The sequence below is a fragment of the Amblyraja radiata genome, chromosome 28 (genome assembly GCF_010909765.2).
Source record: "Amblyraja radiata isolate CabotCenter1 chromosome 28, sAmbRad1.1.pri, whole genome shotgun sequence".
Taxonomy (NCBI): Eukaryota; Metazoa; Chordata; class Chondrichthyes; order Rajiformes; family Rajidae; genus Amblyraja; species Amblyraja radiata.
Genome location: NC_045983.1, coordinates 17554236 through 17581813, shown reverse-complemented (window position 1 = coordinate 17581813; position 27578 = coordinate 17554236). Strand labels below are relative to the sequence as shown.

Genomic DNA, 27578 nt, shown 5'->3' with positions numbered 1-27578 from the left:
GCTACTACCCTTCAGCATTTTTGTAACAATCATATTTTCCTACATACTTCCAGCTACGGTTCACTAGATATTCAAGAAATCAGATATCACTGAACACTATTATTCTGTACCGGAAGAGTAACAAAAATGTCAACACCAATCATATACGTTTATTTAAACAAAACGCACAACAGGTTAACAAATAATTCAAGTTGTAGTAAGGAGAAGGCGTCGGTGGATTAAGTTGAAATGTGTGTTTAAAAGTATGGTTGGCATTTGGTAAATATGTTTGAGGCAGACCCAGCGCAGTTTGGCTTCCTTGTGTGGTAACGTACACCATTCCCAACATACACACACCGGTGTCAGCAACTTCCTTACCTACGCGACTCGCCCGTGTTCCTTTTCCAAAACTTTTCCTTACTTCGTTTCATCAGCAGCTCCGTACTACGTTGGACATGCGATGGTTGTAAATGGGAAGAGAAGTGGTGGGCTGGCGGATGGCGAAGAGAACACACAGAACAGAAGCAGCACCAAAACAATGGGGGAGGAGGGGAAAGTGACGAGCCCGCACCCAGTGACCCGCTCAACCTTCCGCCTCGGCTTCCAACCGACACCGCGCGCCCCGCCCCGCCCCGCCCCGCGAGCGAGCGTGACGATCAACGCGGTGCGCGCGCGCGTCGGGCTAGGCTCCCTGCCCTCCCCCTGGCGCTGGAGGACCATCCCGAACACAGTGAACGCGGGGACGCTCTTGGCGCAGTGTTGATGTATCGTTGGCAAAAACCATCTACGCAAACCGCGCCCCCTTAACGGAGGACTAATCCGGCGATTCGGCGCCTTCCGACGTTAGGTGAGAACACGCGGCACGGCATTTCCGGTTGATCGTACATTTGGTTGATATGTTTTGAATCGTTTAACTTCAGTTCAAATGCAAAATCGTGTTACGCGTCCCCCCTCCCCAGCAATCTGTTGGCACTGACAGCTGTCAGTGACGCGGGGACGGCGCCCAGCGTGCTGACGTAAGGCGCGTTGCGCGGGAACTGTCGACATGGAGACGGCGGGCGGCGCGGACCCGGAGCCGGCAGAGTCCGAGGGGCCGAGCGGCAGTGCCGCGGGACCGAGCGCACCAGCTGCGCCCACGTACGAGCTACCCTGGTGAGCGGCGGCGTCCCTCGGGCACGATCTCAGGATCGTGGGTTACCGTTGTAACGGGAGTCGAGCAGCCGCCATTGTATTTGAACAGCAAGATCCCACAGGGTAGCAGCATGAGAAGGAGCTGATTATTATTGTCGTGGGATTATACAGCAGGGATTATTTATACAGCAGGGAAACAGGCTATTCGGCCTAACTTGTCCATGCCGACCAAGATGTTCAGCTAGCATCACTTGCCCACTTGGATCATGGATATGCGTTTGACCCATATCCATCTAAAACATTTTCTATGTCTCAAGAAGAATCCTGATCCAAACGTCATTTATCCATGCTTTCCAGAGATGCGGCCAGATCCGCAGTTACTTCAGCACTTTGTGTCTTTTTCCCCCCTATCTGTTGTAGTTGGGTATCCTTACGAGATTAACTGCCGTATGTCAGGTGATCAGGTCAGTGTGGGGTCTGCAGGCTCTGCCACAAACCAGGCCTCTTGGACCAGATGGACTACATCTAAACAAAGAGACTTAGTACAATCTCTAATGAAGTAGAGTTTTGAATGGCATGTTTATTGTAGGTGGAAAATGGGATGGAGATACAAGAGACTGTAGATGCTGAAATCCTGAGCAAAATACAATGCTGGAGGTACTGGGCAAGTCAGGCATCTGTAGGTTCTGTTTGGAATCCTTCTTCAGACTGATGGAGTAGGGGTGGAGAAAGCTGGAAAAAAGATGGAATGGGTCAAAAGCCAGGCAGTTGTTAGGGGATACAGATGAGGGACTATGATTGACAGATGGGTGGAGATAGTCTTACTGAATGGCACAGCAGGCTGAAGAGTCCCAAATGGTCTCGTCATGCTCCTAATTCATGGCAGCTTTGCCAGCAGAGTTGGTGAGAGACAAATTTTTACTGGTGTTCAGATGAAGGTGATGCTGCTGGCGAATCCAAGATTCGTAGAATGTGACATTAAAGACTTTTCTAAAACAGTTAAATTAATACTTTAAAAACTAGAGGTTAAATTATAACATAAAACTTCCCCAGTTGCAACCTTTTCTATGGTATACTGTTTTAAACTTTTGGCACGTGCTGCATTTTGCTTTATATTAACATTCCTATAATAACATTTCAAACATTGTCAAGTCCTTTTATTAAATCAACGTGTATTTCTCCCTTGCTCTACAAATCTTTTCATTTAAACATTTTAAAGCAAGTTGATGAAATACAAACTTATCAGGATGTCAAAACTTGGATTCTAAAGTACAATAATTTTTTTTGCTAAACAGGGTTGAGAAGTACAGACCTTTGAAACTGAACGAAGTTGTCGGGAATGAAGAAACAGTCAGTCGACTGGAGGTAATTTTCTAGCATTTTTCCGCAACATTGTTTGCAAGCACAAAGATCTTTTCTCGGTTGGTCGGTTGGAGGATAATAATAATAATGGATGGGATTTATATAGCGCCTTTCTAATACTCAAGGCGCTTTACATCGCATTATTCATTCACTCCTCAGTCACACTCGGTGGTGGTAAGCTACTTCTGTAGCCACAGCTGCCCTGGGGCAGACTGACGGAAGCGTGGCTGCCAATCTGCGCCTACGGCCCCTCCGACCACCACCAATCACTCACACACATTCACACACAGGCAAAGGTGGGTGAAGTGTCTTGCCCAAGAACACAACGACAGTATGCACTCCAAGCGGGATTCGAACCGGCCACCTTCCGGTCGCCAGCCGAACACTTAGCCCATTGTGCCATCTGTCGTCGATGTGGACCTAGATATCAAAAGCACAGTAAAACTAGGAAGGAGGTTTTGCTGTGAAGTTATGAGAATGTTAAGGCAAAATTGAAAAGCAGAATCACAAAGGTGATGATATCCAGGTTATTACTTGAGCCAGGTACAAATCAGTTGAGGTCAAATCGGAATGGAGAAGCAAGTGCTTAGAGGAAGATTGGCATGGAAAAAATAGCTTCTCATTCATGGAACGCTGGCACCAAAACATTTGGAAAGAGAGCTGGTGTTCTGCTGGATTTCTTTGAACTATGCTGGTACCAGAGACCTGGAAAATTGCCTAATTAGGGTTATGGACAATTAGGGAGTGTTGGATTCAAATGATGAGATGTTTAATGAGCAGTGAAAGAGCAGTGGCACAACGTAGCGAATGAACCAGAATAGTAAAAATTGAATGAAATCAAATTATAAGGCATTTGTTACAAAGATAGATGAGTTAATGGCACAAATAAAATTGAATTAATTTCATGTAATAGTTATTGTAGAGTTATCATTTCAAAGAGGTTAGAAAGATGAACTTTGTCTGGATTATTTGACATTCCCAAACAATGTTAACTGGAACACATTGCTGCGGCCAGTGATGGAGGCAGATACAATAGTGGCATTTAAGAGACTTGGATAGGCACAAGAACGTGCAGGGATGGAGGGGGATGGCGGCGCTGGCTTAACGATGGCGGCGCTGGCTTAACAGCTGCGGCCCACCTGCAGTCCGTCTGTTTTTTTCTTTCGTTTTGTTCCTTGGCATGTTTTAGTTAATTTTGTTTTATTAAGTTGTGTATGTGTGTGGGTGGGGTGGGAGAAACATGCTTTGGTCGCTTCCTTCGGGGGATGCGACTTTTTCTTCGGTCGTATTCCCCGTCTCCGTCTGCGCCGAGGCCTAATGGCGGAGCTGGCAACATCGGAGCTGTAGCAGCAACAGCAGCAGCAGCGGAGACCTGACTCGGCCCCGAAGCTGTAGCGGCGGCAGCAGCAGCAGCGGAGACCTGGCTCGGCACCGAAGCTGTAGCGGCGGCAGCAGCAGCAGCGGAGACCTGACTCGGCCCCGAAGCTGTAGCGGCGGCAGCAGCAGCAGCGGAGACCCGGCTCGGCACCGAAGCTGTAGCGGCGGCAGCAGCAGCAGCGGAGACCCGGCTCGGCCCTGGAGCTGTGGCGGCGGCAGCAGCAGCAGCGGAGACCCGGCTCGGCCCCGAAGCTGTAGCGGCGGCAGCAGCAGCAGCGGAGACCCGGCTCGGCACCGAAGCTGTAGCGGCGGCAGCAGCAGCAGCGGAGACCCGGCTCGGCACCGAAGCTGTAGCGGCGGCGGCAGCAGCAGCGGAGACCCGGCTCGGCACCGAAGCTGTAGCGGCGGCGGCAGCAGCAGCGGAGACCCGGCTCGGCCCTGGAGCTGTGGCGGCGGCAGCAGCAGCAGAGGAGACCCGGCTCGGCACCGAAGCTGTAGCGGCGGCAGCAGCAGCAGCGGAGCCGCGGCTCGGCACCGAAGCTGTGGCGGCGGCAGCAGCAGCAGCGGCGGAGACCCGACTCGGCCCTGGAGTTGTGGCGGAGGCAGCAACCACCCGCGGAGTTTGAACCGTCGCCTCGGCGCAGAGGGAGAACAAAGAGGGAAGAGACAGAGACTTTAAGATTTTGCCTTCCACCACAGTGAGGAGGTGTTTGGTGAACTCACTGTGGTGGATGTTAAATTTGTGTTGATTGTTTGTTTTTGCCATTTTTTAAATTATATGTATGACTGCAGGGAAACAAAATTTCGTTCAGACCGAAAGGTCTGAATGACAATAAAACGAATCTAATCTAATAATCTAATCTAAAATGGAATATGTGCAGGTAGATAAGAGTTGATGCTGACATCATGTTTGGCACAGATATTGGGGGCCAAAGTACTATCCTGTTTCAGCTCTATGTTCTAATGGGAAGGAAGTGGTGGATAGTGTTATTAAACAAGAAGGACATTGTATCAATGTGCTGATGAGTTGTGATTGTAGACGCAGTGGTTCATGTGTAGAATTGATTTTAGTTGGAAATAATGCATTACTGCAGAAAAGAAGACACAGGCCCTCAAGGCATTGCCAAATCATAGATTAAAGCATAAATGGAAAATATTGAAGGCATAAGGAAACGATAATTATTGAGTGATTTTCAACCTGCACATTGATTGGACTAACCAAACAAGGGGACTGTGCAATGCATCAGGGAGCCAGGGATTATTTTTTGGAGCGATAGGTTTCAGACCCCTTCCTCCCCGAACAGACTGTTTTAAATTTTGAATGAAAGATACAGCTTGGAAACGGGCAATTGGCCATTGAATCCACATTGTCCACCAATCACCCATTCTCATTTGTTCTCTGTTACCCTACTTTCACATCCACTCCACACCAGGGGAAATTTACAGGGGCACGTCTTTGGGTGTCGGAGGAAACTGAAGCACCCGGAGGGAACACAGATCACAAGGAGAACATCCAAACTCCGCACAGACAGCACTCGAGGTTAGGGTTGTACCAAGGACTCTGGCGCTGTGAGGCAGCAGTTTTACCAATTGCTCCACTGTGCCCTCGAATGAGAAGGAGATCTTGTAGATAAGGATACTCCAGGGCGTTGTGATCACAACATTCCAGATTTAATTTCAGAGTGAACAGTCCTGATATAAGACTTGAATCCTCAAGCTAAATAAGGACATTTACAAAGGTATGAAGGAAGAATTGATCGTGGAGATGTAGAAAGGTATTGCCAGATATTCAAGAAATTATTTTATAAAAATCTGCAGACATTTATCTCAATCAAAAAGAGGGACATGAGAAAGACGAACTATCTGTGATTAAAAATGAGGTCAAGGCAATATTAAATTAAAAAAAACATGTACCAAGTGGGAAACAAGTTACTTAGCTTAACATGTTGGGAAAAGCTTACTGCAGGCAAACCATATGAACATGGTTTTATGAAAGGGAAATGCATAAATGTGTTGGAGTTCTTCAAGGGTAGAGAGGAACCTGCAAATGTCACGTATTTGGGATTTCCAAAAGGCATTTGAGAATGTGCCAAGTGCAGTAGAACATTATAAAGTATTGGGGGAATTCCTAACATGGATTAAAGTTTTAGAGGACATAAAACAATGAGAGATGGAATAAATAGGTCATTTTCAGGCTGGAAATAAATATCTACGGTGAAACTCCAAAAATTACAGTGCCCTCCATAATGTTTGGGACCAAGACCTATAATTTATTCATTTGGCTTCACAGTCTTGTAATTGTTCAGGTGTCTTTAATTGCCTCCTTAATGCAGATACAAGAGCGTTCTCAGCATCTAGTCTTTCCTGTAGTCTTTTCATCACCTTTGGAAACTTTTATTGCTGTTTATCAACATGAGGACCAAAGTTGTGCCAATGAAAGTCAAATAAGCTATTGCGAGAGTGAGAAACAAGAATAAAACTGTTAGAGACATCAGCCAAACATTAGGCTTACAAAAATCAACTGTTTGGGACATCATTAAGAAGAAAGAGAGCACTGGTGAGCTTACTAATCGCAAAGGGACTGGTAGGCCAAGGAAGACCTCCACAGCTGATGGCAGAATTCTCTCTATAATAAAGAAAAATCCCCAAGCACCTGTCTGACAGGTCAGAAACACTCTTCAGGAGTCAGGTTTGGATTTGTCAATGACCAGTGTCCACAGAAGAGTTCATGAACAGAAATACAGAGGCCACACTGCAAGATGCAAACCACTGGTTAGCCGTAAAAATAGGATGGCCAGGTTACAGTTTGCCGAGAAGTACTTAAAAGAGCAACCACAGTTCTGGAAAAAGGTCTTGTGGACAGATGAGACGAAGATTACTTATATCAGTGATGGTAATAGCAAAATATGGAGGAGAGAAGGAACTGCCCAGGATCCAAAGCTAAAGCACATCCTATCTGCTCAAGTTCAAACAAATGCCTCAAAACTTATTGGCCTGCCATTCATTCTGCAGCAAGACAATGATCCCAAACATACTGCTAAAGCAACAAAGGAGTTTTTCAAAGCTAAAAAATTGTCAATTCTTGAGTGGCCAAGTCAATCATCCGATCTGAATGCAATTGAGCATGACATTTATATGCTGAAGAGAAAACTGAAGGGGACTAGCCCCCAAAACAAGCATAAGCTAAAGATGGCTGAAATACAGGCCTGGCAGAGCATCACCAGAGAAGACACCCAGCAACTGGTGATGTCCATGAATTGCAGACTTCAAGCAGACATTGCATGCAAAGGATATGCAACAATTTTTGGAGTTCAACCATGTGGTCTTTAAATATTTGTCATTGCATCTCCATTGTTGACCCTTTAAGTATAATTTGCCAGTCTATTCCAGCCAATTCCTGTCTCATACCTTCAAGTTCAGGACCCTAGTCTCTGAATTAACTGTATCACTCTCCATCCTAATGCAGAATTCCTTAAGCATCTTGAGGAAGTGATTGATGAAAGTACTAAAACACCATTTAAGGAACATTTGGATAGCTACATGGATCGGAAAGGCTTAGAACATAGAACAGTACAACACCAGCCCTTTGGCCCACAATGTCCGCAGAGGGATATGGATCAAACAGGCAAATGGAAATTGCTTAGATGTGCATCATGGTCACATGGATGAATTGGACTGAAGGTACTGTTTCCGTGCTGTATGACTATAACAAGCTTGTTATCAAGATTTAGGTCTGCAGAATGAAAGTGGTTGTCATGGATTAGATTGGCTAAGTAATAGTAAACAGCATGACAGTAAGAATTGTTTTTCTACTGTAAGAAACTCCCCCTTTTCCAGTGGAGTTCCCCAGGGAAAGTTACAAAAAAACATTGCTTTTCTATATTGTATACTAATGACTTGGACTGTCATTAGTGTAATTAGGAGATGTATACAATGATATTGATAATAAGAAATAATGAGGAGATATCAAAAGTCAAGAGGGTTTACTTGTCACGTATCGACAACGGAAATATCAAATGCTTGCTTGCTACTTTACAGGCCCACTAATGCAATAACATACCAATAAACATTCCATTATCAGTAAACTAATAATCAATAATACTTCGACATTGGGTATTTTTAAAGCGGAGATTGATACTTGGATAAAGAGCAGATGACATTTAATGGTAAAAATGGTCTAATATTTTTTGTAAGTCGAACAAGGCCAGACTATAAACCAAAGTGCATATGTCTAAAGGGTGTAATCAACGATCTGGGGGTATATTTGCATAGTTTGTTGAATATGGTAGAACAGGCTGAGAGAACCCTTACCAAGTATGTGACATCCCACGCTTTATAAACAGGTATGGAGTAGTACAATAGCAAGGCATTTATGATCCTATATATCTAATGAGAAGGATTCTAGGAGAAAGTTGAATCATCTAGTTAATAAAGGAGGTCAAGAACAATATTAGACACAAAGTGCTGGAGTAACTCGGTAGGTCAAGCAGCAACTTGGTGACGTTTTGGGTCGGGTGTTCTTCTTTAGACTGATGGTGGTGGGGGGAAGAAAGTTGGAAGAGAGGAGGGGCAGGCTTAACTGAAGTTGCTGGAGAGTGTTGCGAGGTCAAACAATAGGAAATTAGTACATTTAAAAGTAAATGGATGGTGATTTACAGGGTAAATTAATCTAGGCCTGCCTTATTCTATGATAGAAGCTGAAACATGCCACATTTAAGAAATGTCTTGGCATGTATGTGGGAAATATGACAAGCAAAGTTTTGAATTATTTTACAGGCCAATCCCTCCTAACAGCTGTTTGTGTAAGGGAAATACACTTGGGGAGTGGGGGGGGACTTTACTCTCTCAGAATTTATTTGAATGAAAAAGTAAACACAGTAAACACAAAATCAATGTTTTTGAAACTAATTTCTTGACATAACTGCAGATGATGTGCCTTCGTCTTAAGAAAAATCATTAGATCAACCATTTTCTAGGAACACAACCCTCCCCAGGAAGTCATCTGTATTGTAAATAACAAGAACTTCTTTTCTGTGTGTCTGTTGGAATGTCTCTGGAGATATTTTGATATCTCCCACAAGCTTCCCTCTGTAAAGAGACAAAAGGACTTGGATCCTCTTAGAACTCTGTCAAGACAAATTGTGCTTGAGCTCTATTTCTTTATATAGAACATTGTACAGCACATGAACAGGCTCTTGGGTCCACAATGTCTGCCAAACATTATGCCAAAATATATTTTATGTTTGTTGCAGAGATGAAGCTTCCACTATGGGGTTAGAAGTTTGAGCTCCTCACTGATGTTCTGAAACCATCTACAAGACCTATCTGAATAGGACAAGATGGATTGTTGGAGAATGAACAATGGACTGAGTGGGAATGGGAAAGATGGAATTAACTAATTTTGATCAACCATCAAAGTAGGAATGAAGCAGGCATCAAATAACCATACTGACATTTTTCTTTTTTTTCCTGGCTTAATTTAATGAAATTTTCCAAATGGTCAAGCAGATAGAGTGCAGGATGATGTAAAAAAAACAACAAGAGTCTTCCCTTTCAATTGTTGAAGAGCAATTTGTCATTCTGGACTTGTACAATGCAAAGCGTGGAGACATGTTGATTCTGCAATTACATATTGGTTCAATGGTACTTTATTGTCACATGTATCGAGATACAGTGAAATTCATTTGTGTATGCAGTTCAGTACAAGTATCACTATACATAAGCACTTGCATTGATTGAGATTTCCATTGCCAGAGCTTCAACACCATCTTTACACAGAATCGCATTGCACTCCTTCCTGTTTGGCCTTTGTTTTTTTGATACCAGTTCTTGTGCTTCAGAAAGTTAATGATTGGTAGGATGTAATAATGACTGGTTGTAAAACAAATGTAATAGAGAATGGTTGAGGATATTTAAAGATCTGCTCACTGAGAAGGTGGCATGCTCAGACATGGGAAAATTAGCAAAGATAATGAATGTCAGTGATGAATGTTACAACTGAGAAAAGAGAAGTTTCATTTTGTGCTGATCACTGCTTTAGTTGTAGTATATGCCATCCTTTTTTGTCAACACAATACATTATTTTCTTGACATAGAAAGAGGCAGCACCATTTAAATGGGTACCATCATAGCTGAGCACCCCAACACTAGTCAGAGTTAGCTCTACTAGACCAAGAAATGTGTTTTATTTGTAGGTAAATCTGTTCAGGGTTTTTTGCATCTGGATTGTCTTTCAAACAATTTAGTTTCTTTCATCGGTATCCAGGCCTTGTTTCCTGTGCATTGATACAATATCCTCTGGAAAATGTGAACATTTGAAGTTATAGTTGAAGGGCTGTTTTAACGCATTTTACTCCACCCTAATGGCAGTGGGCGGATAGTTAAATAAAGTTGAAGAAGCTTGAAGTTTCTTTGGCAGAAGCTGAAAGTGAAGCAAGTGATGCAATCTATGCAATTCTTCACAGCAGCACCAATTACTTTATGGACCTCAAATATGTGGAATTGCATTGTATTCTTGTCTCTTGGGAACAAACGTAGTACTGAATTTAACGACCTTTTGATTATCATCTACTAATTATGTTCTGTATTTCTAATTATTCTCATTTGTGTGAAAAATAATTGTTTCGAGATGCCAGAACCTTTAGATGCAAAATTTGTATTCCCAAAGTCAGGCCAGATAATTGCTTTTGCTGTGTAAGCAGAATGTGTAAAGATCTGCTGACAGCAAGTTCTGGTTGTGTAGAGAAGTATTGGCTAGATGTAGTGCAATAGTGGTGCATTCTGCACTTTCATGCCTGAACTCTGCAATGTAGAATTGCAGCACTGCATCCAACTTTTTTTTTTCAGTAGGATGGATTGGTGTTTCCATTACATGTGATTCTGAGGGGTAGTGTGTACTTTGTTCCTGGCCATAAGACATAGGAACAGAATTAAGCCATTTAGCCTATAGATTCAATAACGGCTGATCTATTTTTCCCCCTCAACCCCATTCTCTTGCCTTCTCCCCATAAACTTTGATGCCCTTAGTAATCAAGGACCTATCAATCTCCGCTTTAAAAATACCCAATGTCTTGGCCTCCACAGCCTTCTGTGGTAATGAATTCCACAGATTTACCGCCCTCTAGCTTAAGAGATTTCTCTTCTCCATTTTAAAGGTGTCCTTTTATTTTGAAACTGTGCCCTCTGACTCTAGACTCTCCCATCTACCTACAAAGCAACTTTCAAGCAATCCTGCAGTCCTAGATTGTACTGTTCTAAACACTCCCAAGGGCCCATCATTCATTGACTAGGTCCAGCCCATGTTGAACTTACCAAAATTCCATCAACCTTGCCTCAGCCCACCTCCCCAACCGATCAAGATCCTGCCGCAATTTCTTTTTTCCCCATTGCTACTTCTCCAGCCTCTTTTACCACTGGTCCAATATCCAGTCTTGCCTATCTTTTACTCTTTGTAAATCTGAAAAAAACGTTTAGTATCATCTTTTATATTATTAGCTGGCTTACCTTCACATTTCATCTTTTCTCCCTGTAATGCCTTTTTAGTTGCCTAGTGCCACCAATGGTTTACGGATCCAGCAGTGCCTTATTAAAATGAAGGAGTTTGCTGACCTTAAATAAAGATTTGTTTTACTTTCACCCAGATATTTGTGAATCTGTGGAATTCTCTGCCACAGAGGGCAATGGAGGCCATTCACTGGATGTATTCTAGAGAGAGTTAGATATAGCTCTTAGGGCTAATGGAATCAAGGGATATGGGGAGAAAGCAGGAACAGGGTACTGATTTTAGCCATGATCATATTGAATGGAGGTGCTGGCTCGAAGGGCCGAATGGCCTAACCCCGCACCTGTTTTCTATGTTTATTTTAAAGGGCATTCACTTTATTTTTAATTTTGTACATTTGCTTTTGTTATTTTTAATTATTTCATCTTTTTTCAGCTTTTTCTATTTGTTTCTGTTCATACGTACTTGGACACGATGGAAAAAGGTCTTCCTGCAGTGTGAGGGCAGGACCTTGATGTCTGCTGTTTCTGACCTCATTACAGCTTGTGTTTTGCTGTGCCCCAATTGTGGAACTAGATGCCAAGTGTGACTAGCACAATCATGGGCATTCTGTAAGAGGCAGCTCAGTCCAAAATCAACCTTTTATTTTATTTGGGACTACATGTTTTTGGAACTAGATGCCAAGTTTGATGAAAGTCTTCACTCAGCAGTGACATTTTGAATTTTTGGCTTGCTAGGTGTTGCTAGTTTAACATCCCATCACCATATATTTGGAAGTGTTTGATCATGCAAAATAGTTAATGGTTGAATTGTTAATAAATGTAGTCGAGGTTAATTAAGTAATTCAATTGCATCATTTTTTACAGGTCTTCGCAAGAGAAGGAAATGTACCAAACATCATTATTGCAGTGAGTTTTCATCATCTATTTTATTTTCTTCCTTGAATGTGTGATTATATTGCAATTATTTTGTTCATCAGAAAAAAGTGATGACCATGCAAAGCTGTTTTGTTCATAATTCATCCGAATCAATAATTCAGAGTAATTATGTGTGATGCTTTGATAGGAAAAGAAACTCTGCATCGACGTTATAAATTGTGGTAATAATTTGCTTATTACATAATAATAATAATAATAATAAATACTTTATTGATCCCCTCAGGGAAATTCAGACATCCATTGTTGTATGCTTACACCTTTGCCACACCTTTGTATTTATTGTTCCTGCTTTTGGATTTCTGAAGTGCTGATTGACCATGGTTATTTCATAGGGTGAAATTCACAAGCAATGGTTTCACTGGTTCTTATGGGATAGATAAGAACGGCTGCTATTTTGACATTCATCACATTCCTATTGATTAAGAACAAGAATGGCCTACTCCTGCACCTATTTTCTATGTCTATGTTTCTATGTTAAGAACAAACGGTTATGCAAATTTTACTAGTAGCCAAATTACCCATATTGGAGGGGCCATTGATAGTGACTTAGTAACTAGATTGTGTCACCGATTTAAGAACTTGGAAACCATCTTTCTCCCCAAGCATATAAACTTCTCCTGATAATCTAAAGCATTTATTTATATTTAACTAAAATGTTTGATCTCCAATGTTGTGAAATCAATTGATAACATTGATGGAAAACCATTGTTGACTTTTCTGCTATTTTATTTTTTATTGGGTAAAGATCTTAAGCCTCTAATATCTTTAGTGTGTTGTCATTGGCCAATTAAACGAAAATGTCGGAAATCTCCCTTTGCCCGTTAGCAGTGAGAAGAATTACCCACATTTGTGCAGAAAATAAGCATTGGGGAAAGCTGGTTTATGGAAATAAATTTCATTTTTTATACAGCAGGAGACATTTAGTAGTATGTTTACTTTGGATCTCTTGGACAAGTCTGTACTAATTAAATTCTAATAAAACATATGGTTTGAATTTTTATTTGTTCACTGGATGTGGATGTTACTGGCTAGGTGAACATTTATTACCCTTGCTAAATTACCCTTGAACTGAGTGGCCAGCCAGGCTAGTTGAGGTAGTTATTAATCCGCAGTGATAGTGGTTGCAGAATCTCTTTTGAACCAGGCAAATGTAGCTGATTTCCTTTTGATTAGATATTATGAATTAGAGTTTTTATATTGGTCAGTAATATATTTACTGTCATTAGCTGTTTACTTCAGATCTATCACCTTTCCTGGCTACTACAGCAGAATTTAAACTTGTAAATCAATTATTGGACCAAGCCCCTACAGTGACATGTCACCAACTTGAGCACTATGCTGCCATATCTAAATCATGACCACATTTATCTTGCAACTAACATTTTTAACTGACATTTGCAACTAACATTTTAATATAGATTAAGAGAAGTAGCTGTTGCTGAATGTGCTTTCTCTTGTTTTTCTAAGTAAACTGCTTCATTTCTTGCTTGCATTCAGTTGTTAATCATTTATATGTATCTTTATCCAGGGCCCTCCTGGGACTGGAAAAACAACCAGCATCTTGTGCTTGGCTCGGGCACTTTTGGGTCCTGCATTAAAGGATGCTGTTCTTGAACTCAATGCTTCAAATGACCGGTGAGATTCCTGTATTTTTTTTTTATATTGGACGATGTCCACTGCTGACAGTAAATCAGATCAGGCAGGTACTCATACCCATCTGACTGAGACCACAGAGCAAAGATGGGAAAAGGAAATTAAATAAAATACATTCTAATGTCTTATCATTAGTTGGCTTTAGCATTCTTGGTAAAAGGGGTAGAAAGTGAAACATGCATTTAAATAGTATGCTCATGACCTCCTCAGGGCATACTGAAGTGCTTTATAGCCAATGAAGTGCTGATGAAATGTGGTCACTGCTATAATGAAGGAGTTGTAGCAGCCAATTTATGTACAGTAAACCATCACAAACAAGGCTCTAATTAATACGTCCAGAAATCAAATGCAGAAAATGTTAGAAGTATATGCTTGTGTTTCCGGTATAGAAGCACACACCTTCTAACTGATGGTGCCTCCATCAATTGTTATATTTATTATTGCCTTGTTTACATCACTATTTTTCACAACTTACCATCTTTTCAGATGCAGGCACACTGAAATCTGGTTTTATACAATTTAATTTGCTAAATATGAAAGATGAATCAATAAAGATCTAATGCATTTTATCAAATCCAGATATTTTGCTGATGCCGTGTATTTATAACTGCGACAAAATCATACAAATGTTGTTAATTAACTGTAGTCTCAAAAGCAGCTGGCCTTTGGAAGGTGTTATGAAGAGAAATCAAAGGAAGCATTTTTAATAAGGAGCATTAACATTGTTTGGAAAGTTTCAATCTGTGGTCTAGATTTGCTGCTCACTAGTCTGTGTTAATTCCTCATCTTACTTTGTTGTGGTTAGTCTGATGGTTGGTACAATGACAATGGCGTTGTACTGCCTAAATCATCCTTAAATGTGGAAACAAAATATATTCAAAACAAAGCTTTTCTTGTGCAACTAATGTCTCTTGTGTTCAACATTTACATTTGAAATGAACGATGGGTTTTCAACTCTGAACAAGTACATTCTGTGCATTTATGCTGCGGAGGGTAGCAATGAAATCAACGTATTTAGCTGCTCTGAAACGCTCTCACAATGTGTAATGAAGAGAGTGGTACTGCTGGTGGTGCTGAAGTCTCAGCTCTAGTGACTTGAGCTCACTTTTGACCACTGGTGCTGTTTTACCGTCTCTGGAGTTTGCACATTATCTCCGTGACTGTGAGGTTCCCCTGGATGCACCTGTTTCCTCGCACATCTCAAAGAAGTGCTGGTTGGTAAGTTAATTGGCTATTGCAAAAACAGTGTAGGAGGCTGGTGGAAGAATCAGAGGTCTCAATGGACGTGTGAAAATGAATACATTTGGGAAATAAATGGAGAGATGGATGGGATTTTTGGGGATTTCTCCAAGAGCTTGAATATCTCAATGAACTGAATGGCATCGACAAATATAGAAAACATTGCAAAATATAATATTTGTGTCAACCATTTCACTTACTGATGTGATAGACATTTGATATTTTGTAACAGTTAAAATACCAATCTCATTTTTGTAAGACTCTATTCCTCCGTCTCCGCCACATCTGCGCCCAGGATGAGGTGATCAATACCAGGGCGTCGGAGAAGTCCTCATTCTTTATGAAACGGGGGTTCCCCTCATCCATTATAGATGAGGCTCTCACTATGGTCTCATCGATATCCCACAGCTTTGCTCTTGCTCCCCCTCCCCCCCATTTGTAACAAGGACAGAGTCCCCCTTGTCCTCACCTTCCACCCCATCAGCTGTCACATACAGCATATAATCCTCCAACATTTTCGCCACCGCCAACGGGATCCCACTACTGGCCACATCTTCCCATCTCCACCCCTTTCTGCTTTCCGCAGAGACCGTTCCCTCCGCAACTGCCTGGTAAACTCGTTCCTTCCCACCCAAACCGCAGGAGATGCAACACCTGTCCCTTTACCTCCCCCCTCGACTTCATCCACCCTTTCTAGGTGAGGCAGAGGTTCACTTGCACCTCCTCCAACCTCATCTACTGTATCCACTGTTCCAGGTTCAACTTCTCTACATCGGCGAGACCAACTGCAGGCTCTGCGATCGTTTTGCTGAACACCTCCGCTCAGTCCGTCATAACCTACCTGATCTCCTGATGGCTCAGCACTTCAACTCCCACTCTCATTCCCAATCTGACCTTTCTGTCCTGAGCCTCCTCCATTGTCAGAGTGAGGCCCAGCGTAAATTGGAGGAACAGCACCTCATATTTCGCTTGGGTAGTTTACACCCCAGCGGTATGAACATTGACCAGATAGCCCTTGCTTTCCCTCTCCATCCCCTCTCCCTTCCCAGTTATCCCACGAGTCTTACTGTCTCGGGCTACATTCTATCTTTGCCCCGTCCCCTCCCCTGACATCAGTCTGAAGAATGGTCTCGACCCGAAAAGACACCCATTCCTTCTCTCCAGAGATGCTGCCTGACTCGGTGAGTTACTCCAGCATTTTGTGTCCACCTTCGATTTAAACCAGCATCTGCAGTTGTTTCCAACACCTCTCATTTTTCCATACTGGTGACGCATTCGAACAACAAGAAGCATAACTAGATAAAGTACTTTGTGTGGTGTTGCCTGGAATGTTGGCAAAGTTAATCTACATTTTACAAATGTCCAATCTTTTATGGCTAGAAAATAAGTTGGTTATGCTTTTATTTGGTATCTCATCGGAAAGATGGTACTTAAACAATGCAGCAGAGCTGCACTGAATTGTCAGCCTAGATTGCCTACTTGGCAGTAGACAGTGTCTTGAACTTGAACAATTTTGACACCAACCAAAAATTATACAGTGACATATTGCTGACATTCTAGTATTGAATGGGCATTCATCCGTACAAACACAATTGAGTCAGGAAAAGCTTTTTGATTTTGTCAACACTGGATAGTGTAATCTTATGACCTGCCCTCTAAGTGTGGTTAATATTTTTTCCAGAGAAAGCTATAAAAAACAGAAAATGTCAGCGATTGTTCAGATCCTCTGTACCAACTGTAAATCAATGCAATAAAATTCAGGAAAAATATCTGATATTTTAAGAGGTGATCTTCACTAAAGTGTTTCTAGTATGTCCAGATATCTTGAGGAATTTGTGACCTCTTGTTTCAGAGGACTAACATGTTTATCATATTCACTGGTTATCTGTTCCAGAGGATACAATCTCAGAAAAGCTACCTTTGTTGAATACGTGTGAATTTTAGCATTTTTGTAAAGCAGCTTCCTTTACTTAGCAAAATTTGAGATTGGTTCTTTTATCTTGCTAAATGCTTGTAATTGTTTTTGATTGTTCATGTTAAATACATTTCAAATACTTGATATGTGATGACTTAACGTAATTATGACTTGCATTTATTACAGAGGTATTGATGTGGTTAGAAACAAAATTAAAATGTTTGCCCAGCAGAAGGTTACGTTACCAAAAAGTCGTCACAAGATCATCATCCTGGATGAAGCAGACAGGTGGGAGAAATAATGTATTTAATGGAAAATGCTATGACTTGCTTTGTGGTATAAATGAGGTACCAGCCATACCTGGGCATGGAAATTGGAGTCATGTTCTTAATGCTCTTACAATTGTGTTTATGACAGCATTAAAAGCCTTGATGAGTTAAGTAAAAATAAATGTAAAAAACTGGGGTTAGAAAGTAATCCTGCAATGCTAGTCATAGTTCTTGACACTTTGAAGACACCTTGTTTACGTCATTGGGATGAAGTGTTCACCACGGTGGTACAGTAGTTAGTCTTACTGCTGGCAGTACAACCATTATTAATAGCAAAGTAAATGTGCTTTGAGTGCAGCAAACATCAGCATATTTAAATAAATCGCATTTGAATAACCAGTGCTGTATCTGGACACTAATGGGCCTGTCCCACTTAGGCGACTGCAGGAGACTATGCTGTCGCCACATGGTCGCCGCATGTTCGCGGGTGGTTGCCGGGTAGTCGCCTTCATGGTTGTGAGGAGTTCCCGCATTCTGGGAACCAGTCGAGGCCTCATTCTGGTCGGCGCTAATTTTTCAACATGTTGTGGTACATGTTTCAACATGTTGAAAAATTAGCGCCGACCAGAATGAAGCCGCCATGGAGAGTAACGAGAATTCTCGTGCCGTAGGTGTAGCGGGTAGTGGGTTGCCAGGAGATTTGAGGGTTGTCGTAGGTTCTCGTAGATTGTTGCCGGTGCTGACCGGTGAATTTCATTGGCTCATTGGGAAAAAAAGACGTAAGCATGTCGTTTTCAGAACCAAGGATAACCGATCGGTAATGTTAAATGTCCGCCGAGCTTCACAGCCGTGTATCTCTGGCTTCTTAAAAGTTGTCTCCACTCCTTCTCCCGACTTCTCCCCCCTCCCCCTCTCTTTTAAAGAACTTACGTGACCCTTCCCGTACACTGTGCTTTCACTGTCTTAATTACAGCGCCAACCTTCCTGTTCATCGCAGTGTGTGTTTGTATCACATTTGCTTTGCACCGTGTGAATTTCACTCAGACAGTGCTCCCCCCGCTTGCCCTGTCCCCCGCCTGCATAACGGGCTGGTGAACTACGCGATGTGTATGTGTGTGTGTTCCACTCTGACAGTCGCCGTTCCACTCGCTGGTTCTTCAGGCAACTTCCGGCGATTTGACATTCGCCGGCAGTCGCCTGAAAAATTGCCTAAGTGGGACAGGCCCATAAATCTCTCTCCAGAAGTATTTGTCTCGTTGTTCTTGCGGATAAGCAGGAACTGAATATGGGGTGAGGGGAATATATTCATGCTATGTTAAGTTCTCTGTATGATTTGCAGTATGACAGATGGAGCCCAACAAGCCCTAAGGAGGACAATGGAGATTTTCTCTAAAACCACACGTTTTGCACTGGCATGCAATGCTTCAGATAAAATCATAGGTAGGTTTGTAAATGGAATTATGTTACTAAATGCATTTCCAGGAGAAATTAAATTGGTTATTACTGTGTTTCTGGATACATTGTCCATTTTTTATGGTAATAATTTCATTTAGTTTTAATCATGGATTTTAAAAAGCAATGTTATGTCCTCACCAGTTTATATATTTATTATATAAAAGTAAGTCAGTCAGCAGAGTATTGTGATATGGATGAAAAGGTAAGTTGAAAAGCAGGTTCTGTTCTGGGCTGTGGGCTTGTCCTCTGGTGGATTGAAGGCCCATTCGATTAGCTTGCCCACCTGTCTTTACCTGAGCATTTTATTTCTTCTTGCATTTAACAAGAAATTAGTAGTTTTAAGTAATTCCTTTAAATCTGATAGCAACAATGTAGGATGTGTAAATTATACAAGTGTATCCACTTCTAGAGCTGATCTTATAATTTATTCAGCTGTCACCTGGCTTATTTTTAGTCACTCACTATTTCCTGAACTAGATACTCACCACCACAAGGTGAATCAGTCCAGCATTTCTTTTCGTAGAATGTTCAGATTGGATCCTAGCCAGGATCGATTGCATCATGCGAGTTTGGTAGACGATAGCCAAAGTAGACGGTAGACAAAGTGAGCGTGAAGAATTTTTTTTTTTTTAACAGTGAGAAAAGTGAAAGAGGGTGCCTTTACCAGTTGACATATAATTAAACAATTATTTTAAAAGTCCATTTTTCCCCCCCTTTTATATTTGTATCATGCTAATCCTATACAATACAATGTATTTAGTACTTGGTGTCATAGAGCTGTACAGCACGGAAACAGGGTCTACGGCCATCACGTCCATGACGACCAAGTTAGCATACTGGGCAAGTTGCATTTGCCTGTATTTGGTCCGTAGCTCTCTAATCCCTTGATAGCCATGTGTTTGTTCAAAGTCTTTTAAAAGTCATAATTGTATGTGCTTCTGTAGCTTCCTCTACATCTCATTCCAGATATGGATTACCCTTTGAATGAAAACGTTGCCTATGAAGTCCCTCTTAAATTTCTTTCCTTTCATCTTAGGTCTATGCCCTCTAGTTTTAGAATTATCTACCCTGGGAGGAAAAGACTTTGAGTATTCAAGCCATCCTTTATCTATGCCCCTCATTATATTGTGCACCTCAATAAAGTCACCCTCAGCCTCCTATGCTCCAAGGAAAAATATCCACGCCTGTCCAACCTCTCCCTATAACTCAAGCCTGCAAGCCCAGGTAACATCTTGGTTAATTTCTTTTGCACCTTTTCCAATTTATCAGAATTCTTCCGATAGCTGCATGATCAAAACTGCACACAATACCCAAGTATGGTTTCACCTACGATTTATACAGCTGCATCGTGGTGTTGTACTGTTTGTACTCGATACCCTTCTCGAAGGCAAGCATGCCAAACGCCTTCTTCACTACAATATCCATTTTACCCATGCTTCCAGATTTCTCTGTTCTTCAAAGGTCTCCAGGGTGCTCACATTTACTGTGCAAGTCCGGCCCTGGTTTAACATACCAAAGAACAACATCTAACACTCACTTGAATGTGGTTAATTGTGTACATTCTGTACACTGGAGATGAATCATCACACAAATGTTATTTTATCTTAAATTTCTTAAAGATTTGTCTTGTTTTCTTTGCACTGTATTCAGTTTCATTGTGATTGGCAACTTGCTAAAATTTAGCATTAAGCTAAGAATACCAATGTGATTACAGAGAATGCTGGTTGATGAGATACACCAAAAAAAGGCAAATTACTGTATATTCAGTGACAAAAGATTCTTATCGATATGACCAATTCCCTATTGGCCCTGGCCATTCCAACAAATTACCAGCATATTTTTTAAGCTAATGTATGAGGAAAATAAGACCATGCCTTTGCAAGAGTAGATTCAATGCAGCGGATTGTAATAGGATGTGTTGTAATTGGTGATGAGCTGATTTTATTTCTTTGATGTCTTAACAGAACCTATCCAGTCTCGTTGTGCTGTTCTACGTTACACAAAGCTTACTGATGCCCAGGTCCTTACACGACTAATGCAGGTGGTTGAGAAGGAGAATGTCCAATACACAGATGATGGACTAGAAGCTATCATCTTCACAGCACAAGGAGACATGAGACAGGTAAAAGCACAGTTAAATGTGACGTGAGAATGAGGGTGTTGATTGTAAGATCCTATTTAACGATATCAATTAGCAAGGTAGATGTGGTGTGGTTTAGTTTAGTTTAGAGAGACGGCGCAGAAACAGGCCCTTTGGCTCACCGAGTCCGCTCCGTACACTACCACTATCCTTTGGACTAGGGACAATTTACATTTTTTACCAAAGCCAAATTAACCTACAAACCTACATGTCTTTGGAGTGTGGGAGGAAAACGGAGCACCCGGACAAAACCCACGCGATCACGGGGAATGTACAATCTCCGTACAGACATCACCGATAGTTAGGATCGAACCCGGGTCTCTGGTGCTGTAATCAGCAACTCTATCACTGTGCCACTGTACTGCCCCATATGGTGTTTGTTAAAAGGTATTTGTATAACAAAAGCTATTATTTTTGGACTTAAATAGCTTTTATTATACAAATACCTTTTAACATAGTAAAAGATCCCAATTTACTTTACAGGAATATTAATCAAACAGAATTTAGTACTGTGCTATGTCAGGTATTGGGAGATTTAGTAAATATTGATAGGAGCACGGTAGTTTTATATAGCATCTTGAAACAGTGAGTTACGGTGTTGCAGACACATCTAAGGTTGTAATTTCACTGTTACAAGATTAACGATTATAGTTATAAGATTAACATTGACAAATGTAAGTGAGCATAGGTTCAATAGACAATAGGTGCAGGAGCAGGCCATTTGGCCCTTCGAGCCAGCACCGCCTTCTCCCCATATCCCCTGACTCCGCTATTTTTAAGAGCCCTATCTCGCTCTCTCTTGAAAGCATCCAGAGAACCTGCCTCCACCGCCCTCTGAGGCAGAGAATTCCACAGACTCACCACTCTCTGTGAGAAAAAGTGTTTCTTCGTCTCCGTTCTAAATGGCTTACTCCTTATTCTTAAACTGTGGCCCCTAGTTCTGGACTCCCCCAACATCGGGAACATGTTTCCTGCCTCTAGTGTGTCCAAGCCCTTAACAATCTTATATGTTTCAATGAGATCCCTCTCATTCTTCTAAACTCCAGAGTGTACAAGCCCAGCTGCTCCATTCTCTGGAATCTCTGGTTCACTGGTTCATAGAAACTTAGTCTTTAAATGAAATACCCTGAAGCCTTGTTCATCAAAGCCAGGAACTTCAATTAGGGCAACCTCAAGAGGGTGTTACCAAAATACTATCAACATGTCTTCTGTCCGACCCAAAGCCCAAAAACCCTCGATCACTGGTAAACAACCACGCTCGCATGCATTTTGAAAAATCTGATCATCAAGCTTACACAAGCAGAAACTGAAGTGTGAAGATCCAGAACAGAGTCGTACGGGGCTGGTCTGAGAAAACAGATGCGATCCTACATGACTGCTTTGAGTCAGTAAACTAGTCCACATTCTAAGGCTCACGGCCATCCTAAAGAAGTACACCATTGCCGTCGTAGAGAGAGGACTGTATGGCAAATAAATTAATTCTGCACTCATTCCTAGAACATCTGATTAAAAAGAACGCATGTCTACAACGACTCTTACCCAGTTGCACAGATGCAGCATAGAAAGCATCCTAACAGGATGCATCAAAACTTGGTATGGCACCTACTCTGTGCAAGAATGGCAGCAATATCAGAGTGTTGTGAATGTAGCCTTGTCCATCACATAAACCAGCCTCCCCATTCTCACCACACATAGACTACATTTATACTACAACCTATCTTGGTAAAGCAGCCAACATAATCAAAGACCACTCACACCTCAGTTATTCACTCTTCTCCCCTCTTCTGTCGGTCAGAAGATACAAATTATGTTCTACACCCTGCTTACTCCATTTTTTGTACTACCTGTATATGGTATGGTATGATTTGTCTGGATAGCATGCAAAACAAAGTTTTTTACTATCTCATACATGTGACAATAATAAACCAATGCCATTTGAAGATATTTCTCTTTACTTTCTTCCCTAGTTTATTTACCACCAATTGAAATAAGACCTTTGAAGATTGCAATGCATTTTTTTAATGCAGTGAAATATTAAATGAATATCAGAGAAATAACTTGTTGTTGAGCATATGTAAATAGCAGCTAATATGTTATTTATTTATAAAACTTAACAGGCTTTGAACAACTTGCAGTCAACACATTCAGGATTTGAGTTTGTGAACAGTGACAATGTTTTCAAGGTAAGTGCAATAGATTCTTGTAGAAAGAAAGCATAGGATTTGTGCAGCGTCTTTTACATCCACTGAACTTGCATTTCAACAAATCCCTCATGTCCATTTGTGTTCAGAAATTTATCTTACTCCTTCTGTGGTGCAGATTTCCATTGGTTCACTGTCTTCTGAGTGAAGAAATTTCTTGTCATCTAAGCCCGAAAGATCTTGCCCCATTTTCTTGGTTGTAGATCTGCCCCCAGCTAAGGGCAATATCATTCTTCTCCAGTTAGTCAAGCCTTTTACATTTTTTTGTTTTAATGGGATCTGCCCTCATTCTTATATTTTCTAACATATATCATAGATCAGTTTAGAAACCAATTGTTCATCGTTTGACAGTCCTTGTGTCACAGGAATTGGCCTGGTTAACAATTGTCTCACATTTACAGCAAGTTTATTATTTCTTGGGCACAGAGACCAAAACTGCACGTAATACTCCAGGTGAGGTCGCAATAAAGCCCTGCATTGTAGTAAGAGTTTCTTGCTTTAATATTCAAAACCTTTTGCAATGAAGCCAACCTACCATTCACCTCCTTCACCTGCATATTTGCTGTCAGCGACTTGGCTTTTAAGGACGCATGGATCCATTTCTGCATAAATATTTCCCAATCTACTCATGTTTTTCCTATCAATGTGGAAGTATCCATGTTATACTACATGCATTTGCCTACTTATTCAATGCTATCTCAAAGGTTTTATTGCCTTCACATTGAAAATAGCTATAACCCAAGCACTAATATTAGAAAATGGACAGACCCATATATTACCCAACTATTTCAAATCAGTTAAATAATTTGATCCATGCCAGTATATTGCCCTAAATCCTATGTGCTTTAATTATGTATTCCACCCACCAACATGGGACTACATCAAAGAGTTTCTCAATATCAAAATGCATCACAACCAGTGGTTATCCCACTAGCAGAAATATCCCCTCCACATTGGTATAACCAGAGGAGCTTGTATGTTTTGATCAAGCTCCCCCTCAACTGCTAAACAGTAGAGGAATTACAGGAAAAAAAACACCAAAGATATCCAATTTCTTGTTTCTGTTGTTATTTCTTCAAATGCATTGTTTTTTTTCAATAGGTGTGCGATGAACCTCATCCTCTCCTGGTAAAAGAAATGATTCAGCACTGTGTTAATGCAAACATTGATGAAGCATATAAGGTAGGTTGTATGGAGGATCATTGGCCAAATTCAATCAAATTTAACATGTACCAGTTAGGAGAAAGCATAACGATGGTAAGGGAATTGAATGACCAAAGGGGTTGTAAATTTGATCAAAAAGTAAAAGGAAGCATTTGTAAGGTTTATAAAAATGAAATCAAATACAACCTTTGAGGAATATAAAGGTCTGAAGAAGGGATTCGGCCCGAAACGTTGCCTATTTCCTTCGCTCCATAGATGCTGCTGCACCCGCTGAGTTTCTCCAGCATTTTTGTGTACCTTCGATCCAGCATCTGCAGTTCCTTCAGGAATATAAAGGTGGCAGGAAAGAACTCGAGGCAATTAAAAGAGCCAAAGGGGGCCATGAAATATCGTTGGAGAAATGACCCAAGGCTTTTTATAGGTACATTTAAAACATGAGGGTAACCAGGGAGAAGATAGGCCTGTTCAAAGATAAAGGCGGGAATTTATGTTTGGAGTGAGAAAATGTAGGTGAAGTTCTAAACAAGTACTTTGCTTCTGCATTCATCATAGAGAAGGACGATAGTGAGATAGAACATAAAACATAGATCAGTGAGAGGAATACTAATATGCTAGGGCAGTTTGAGATCAAGGAGGAAGTGGTATGGGGCTCTTGAAGAACATTAAGTGGATAAATCCCTTGGGCCTGATGGAATCTATCCCAGTTTATTGAGTAGGATATAGTTCAGCTACGGAATCAATGGAATACAGTGCTAAAAAAGCCGTATGGTGTGCATCCCTTCATAGGCTGAGGCATTGAATATAAATTGGGAAGCCATGTTGCATCATTATAGGACTTTGGTTAGGCCACATTTGAAGTTTTACATGCAGTTCTAGTTGACCCATCACAGGAAGGATGTGGGCCTTATGAGAGGGCGCAGAAGAGTTTACCACAATGCTGCCTGGATAAGAAGGTATTAGCTAAAAGGAGAGATGGGACAAATTTGGAGTGTTTTCTCTGGAACATCGGAGGATGAAGGGAGGCCTGATAGAAGTAGATATAATTATGAGGGACTTAGATAAAGTAGACAGTCAGAACCATTTTTCCACAGGGTGGAAACGTCAAAGACTAGTAGGAATCGCTTTAAGATCAGAGAAGTGGGTGCCTGTGGTGGTGGTGGTGGTGGGGGGGGGGGGGGGGGGGGGGTGGGGTGAAGGCAAATAAAATAGTGGCATTTACAAGGCTTTTATTTCCATTAATTTCACAAAAAATAATTTGACAAGGAGCAGTCATCTCTTACTCCTATCCAGTCTGAACATTACAACGACTGCTCAACCAGTTCGCTACTCCTTAATTTCTCTTCCCATCTCATGACCTCAACTCACTGTCATTGATTTGTCTGTATGGCACCCACCTCTTTCCTCTTAAATTACTGTTATCAGCCCCTCCTCAAAAAAAGCACTGTGTTCTCTGTACTTATCTCTCTTTAATCTTTTGCTTGTTTTAAAGTCTCCAAAATATTGTCACTGTCCTCACTATATAGTATTCCCTCTGTTCACACTGCAAGTAAGTTTTTATGTTAATCTATTTCTTTATTTAGCCATCTAAGAAATTTCTGTTTTATCCCCTGTGATTACTGGCATTACACAATTGAGTGTTTTATATCTCTATATCTTTTATTGTCATTCTTAGGTTGTTGCTCATCTTTGGAAATTGGGCTATTCACCTGAGGACATCATTGGCAACATTTTCAGAGTCTGTAAAACGTTCCAGATGCAGGAGTACCTGAAACTGGAATTTATAAAGGTAAAAAGTGTTCAAGTGTTAAACCCAGGTTTTCCAGTTGGAAATACTTTAAAATAAGTGGTAACCATTGATTTTTAAGATAATAAACCTGAGGAAAATCACTGTGTATTGGTGATCTTGACTTGTTAAATTGTAATCTTGGCAGGAGTTTTGGGATTTGACTACACGCCAAAACTTGAGCACATAGTAGGGTGCACAATGTTTTAGGTACTGTGGTGGAGCAGTGGTTACATTGCTAGACCATTAATCCTGAGGTCTGGATTATGAATCCAGTTATGAGTGCAAATCCCATCATGACAGCTCCAGTATTTAAATTTTATTTAAAAAAGGCAGAGCTACACAAAGCTGCAGCAGTGACATAATATGCCAAAACTCCTAAATTCACTAATCTCCTGCAGGAAAGGAAACTTGCCATCTTTACCCAGTCTGACCTTCTTGTGAGTCCAGGCCCATCCATGTGGCTATCTTTTAACTGTCCTCTAAAATGGCCAACAAACCTCTCAGATTAGGGACAATTAGGAATGGACACAAGGAGAACATGCAATTTCTACACAGATACCGATCATGGTCAGAATTGATCCCAGGTCTTTGGCACCGTGAGACAGTGATATTTCCTATGCCAGTGAGTGGCTATGACCCCATTTTTACCTTCTTTTAAAACTGAAGCAAAAACCTTCGAATTATTTTAGCTGGTAAGAGCTTTTACCTCATAAATGGCACAATGTTCATTTCCCATTAGTTGATTTGCCAATCATTTTGCATATTTGTTTTTGACTGTGACTTTTCACACTGTTTCTAGTAGCTTGTATATTTTTTTTCCCTTCTCCCCAATATGTGTAAATCTCCTTCGATTAAAATGTATTTTTGGAGCACGTTCTTCATTTATCTACAAATTTTCAACGTAGCACATCTAAACTATGATTTAATCTCTTCTGACTTCAATGCCTATTGAAAACAGATAAAAGCGGTTCCAGTTTGTTACAAAAATTGCAATGCCTAATTAGAAACCAAAAAAAAAATCAATGGAGATTGGCCTTTGCAACTAAAATGTAACTAGCTAGCTGACAAATGAATGAAGAAACCAGAAACTGCAGATGCTGGTTCAGGCAGCATTCAAATGAATGATAATTTAAAAATAAATAACAATGTAAATACTCCTTTTTCTTCCTGTAGGAGATTGGATACACTCACATGAGGATTGCAGAAGGAGTGAATTCCTTGCTACAAATGGCTGGGTTACTCGCTCGACTTTGTCAAAAGACTGCAGCTCCACCTGCAAGTTGATCCATGAGTCATAATCTCCAGGTTGCTTTTGTTTATAAAGGCTTGTATGTGAAATGAATGCATACTGTCGTTAGATGCACATGATCACTCTTCATGTATTTTCAGCATTGTGTAGATCATCAGCTCGTAGCTTTTTCTGGAACTTTTTAAAAAAAACTTTAATAAATGGAACAATCAATACTCA

The 27578-nt window shown here is 41.1% G+C and overlaps 2 protein-coding genes across 5 annotated transcripts in view; one reads left to right on the top strand and one right to left on the bottom strand.

Annotated features, from left to right (window-relative positions):
- Nucleotides 1-617, bottom strand: part of rffl (ring finger and FYVE like domain containing E3 ubiquitin protein ligase) — a 41715-nt gene extending 41098 nt beyond the window's left edge. The window contains exon 1 of one of the 3 annotated variants that reach the window (XM_033045950.1): nucleotides 358-617. The gene's annotated coding sequence lies outside the window, so the exon portion shown is untranslated. The remainder of the gene's footprint in view (nucleotides 1-357) is intronic. The other 2 variants (XM_033045949.1, XM_033045948.1) reach the window with 2 other exon arrangements.
- A 65-nt stretch (nucleotides 618-682) lies between these two features.
- On the top strand, nucleotides 683-27578 carry rfc2 (replication factor C subunit 2). Of its 2 annotated transcripts, none has more exons than XM_033045952.1 (11): nucleotides 683-826; nucleotides 2406-2475; nucleotides 12217-12258; nucleotides 13817-13923; nucleotides 17282-17383; nucleotides 18704-18804; nucleotides 20784-20941; nucleotides 23077-23142; nucleotides 24262-24342; nucleotides 25997-26110; nucleotides 27284-27578. In XM_033045952.1, the coding sequence occupies exons 5-11, from the start codon at nucleotides 17313-17315 to the stop codon at nucleotides 27392-27394; spliced, it is 702 nt and encodes a 233-aa protein (XP_032901843.1). In that variant the 5' UTR covers nucleotides 683-826; nucleotides 2406-2475; nucleotides 12217-12258; nucleotides 13817-13923; nucleotides 17282-17312; the 3' UTR covers nucleotides 27395-27578. The 2 variants fall into 2 exon arrangements, with proteins under 2 accessions (XP_032901843.1, XP_032901842.1); XM_033045951.1 differs by lacking the exon at nucleotides 683-826 and adding an exon at nucleotides 857-1131.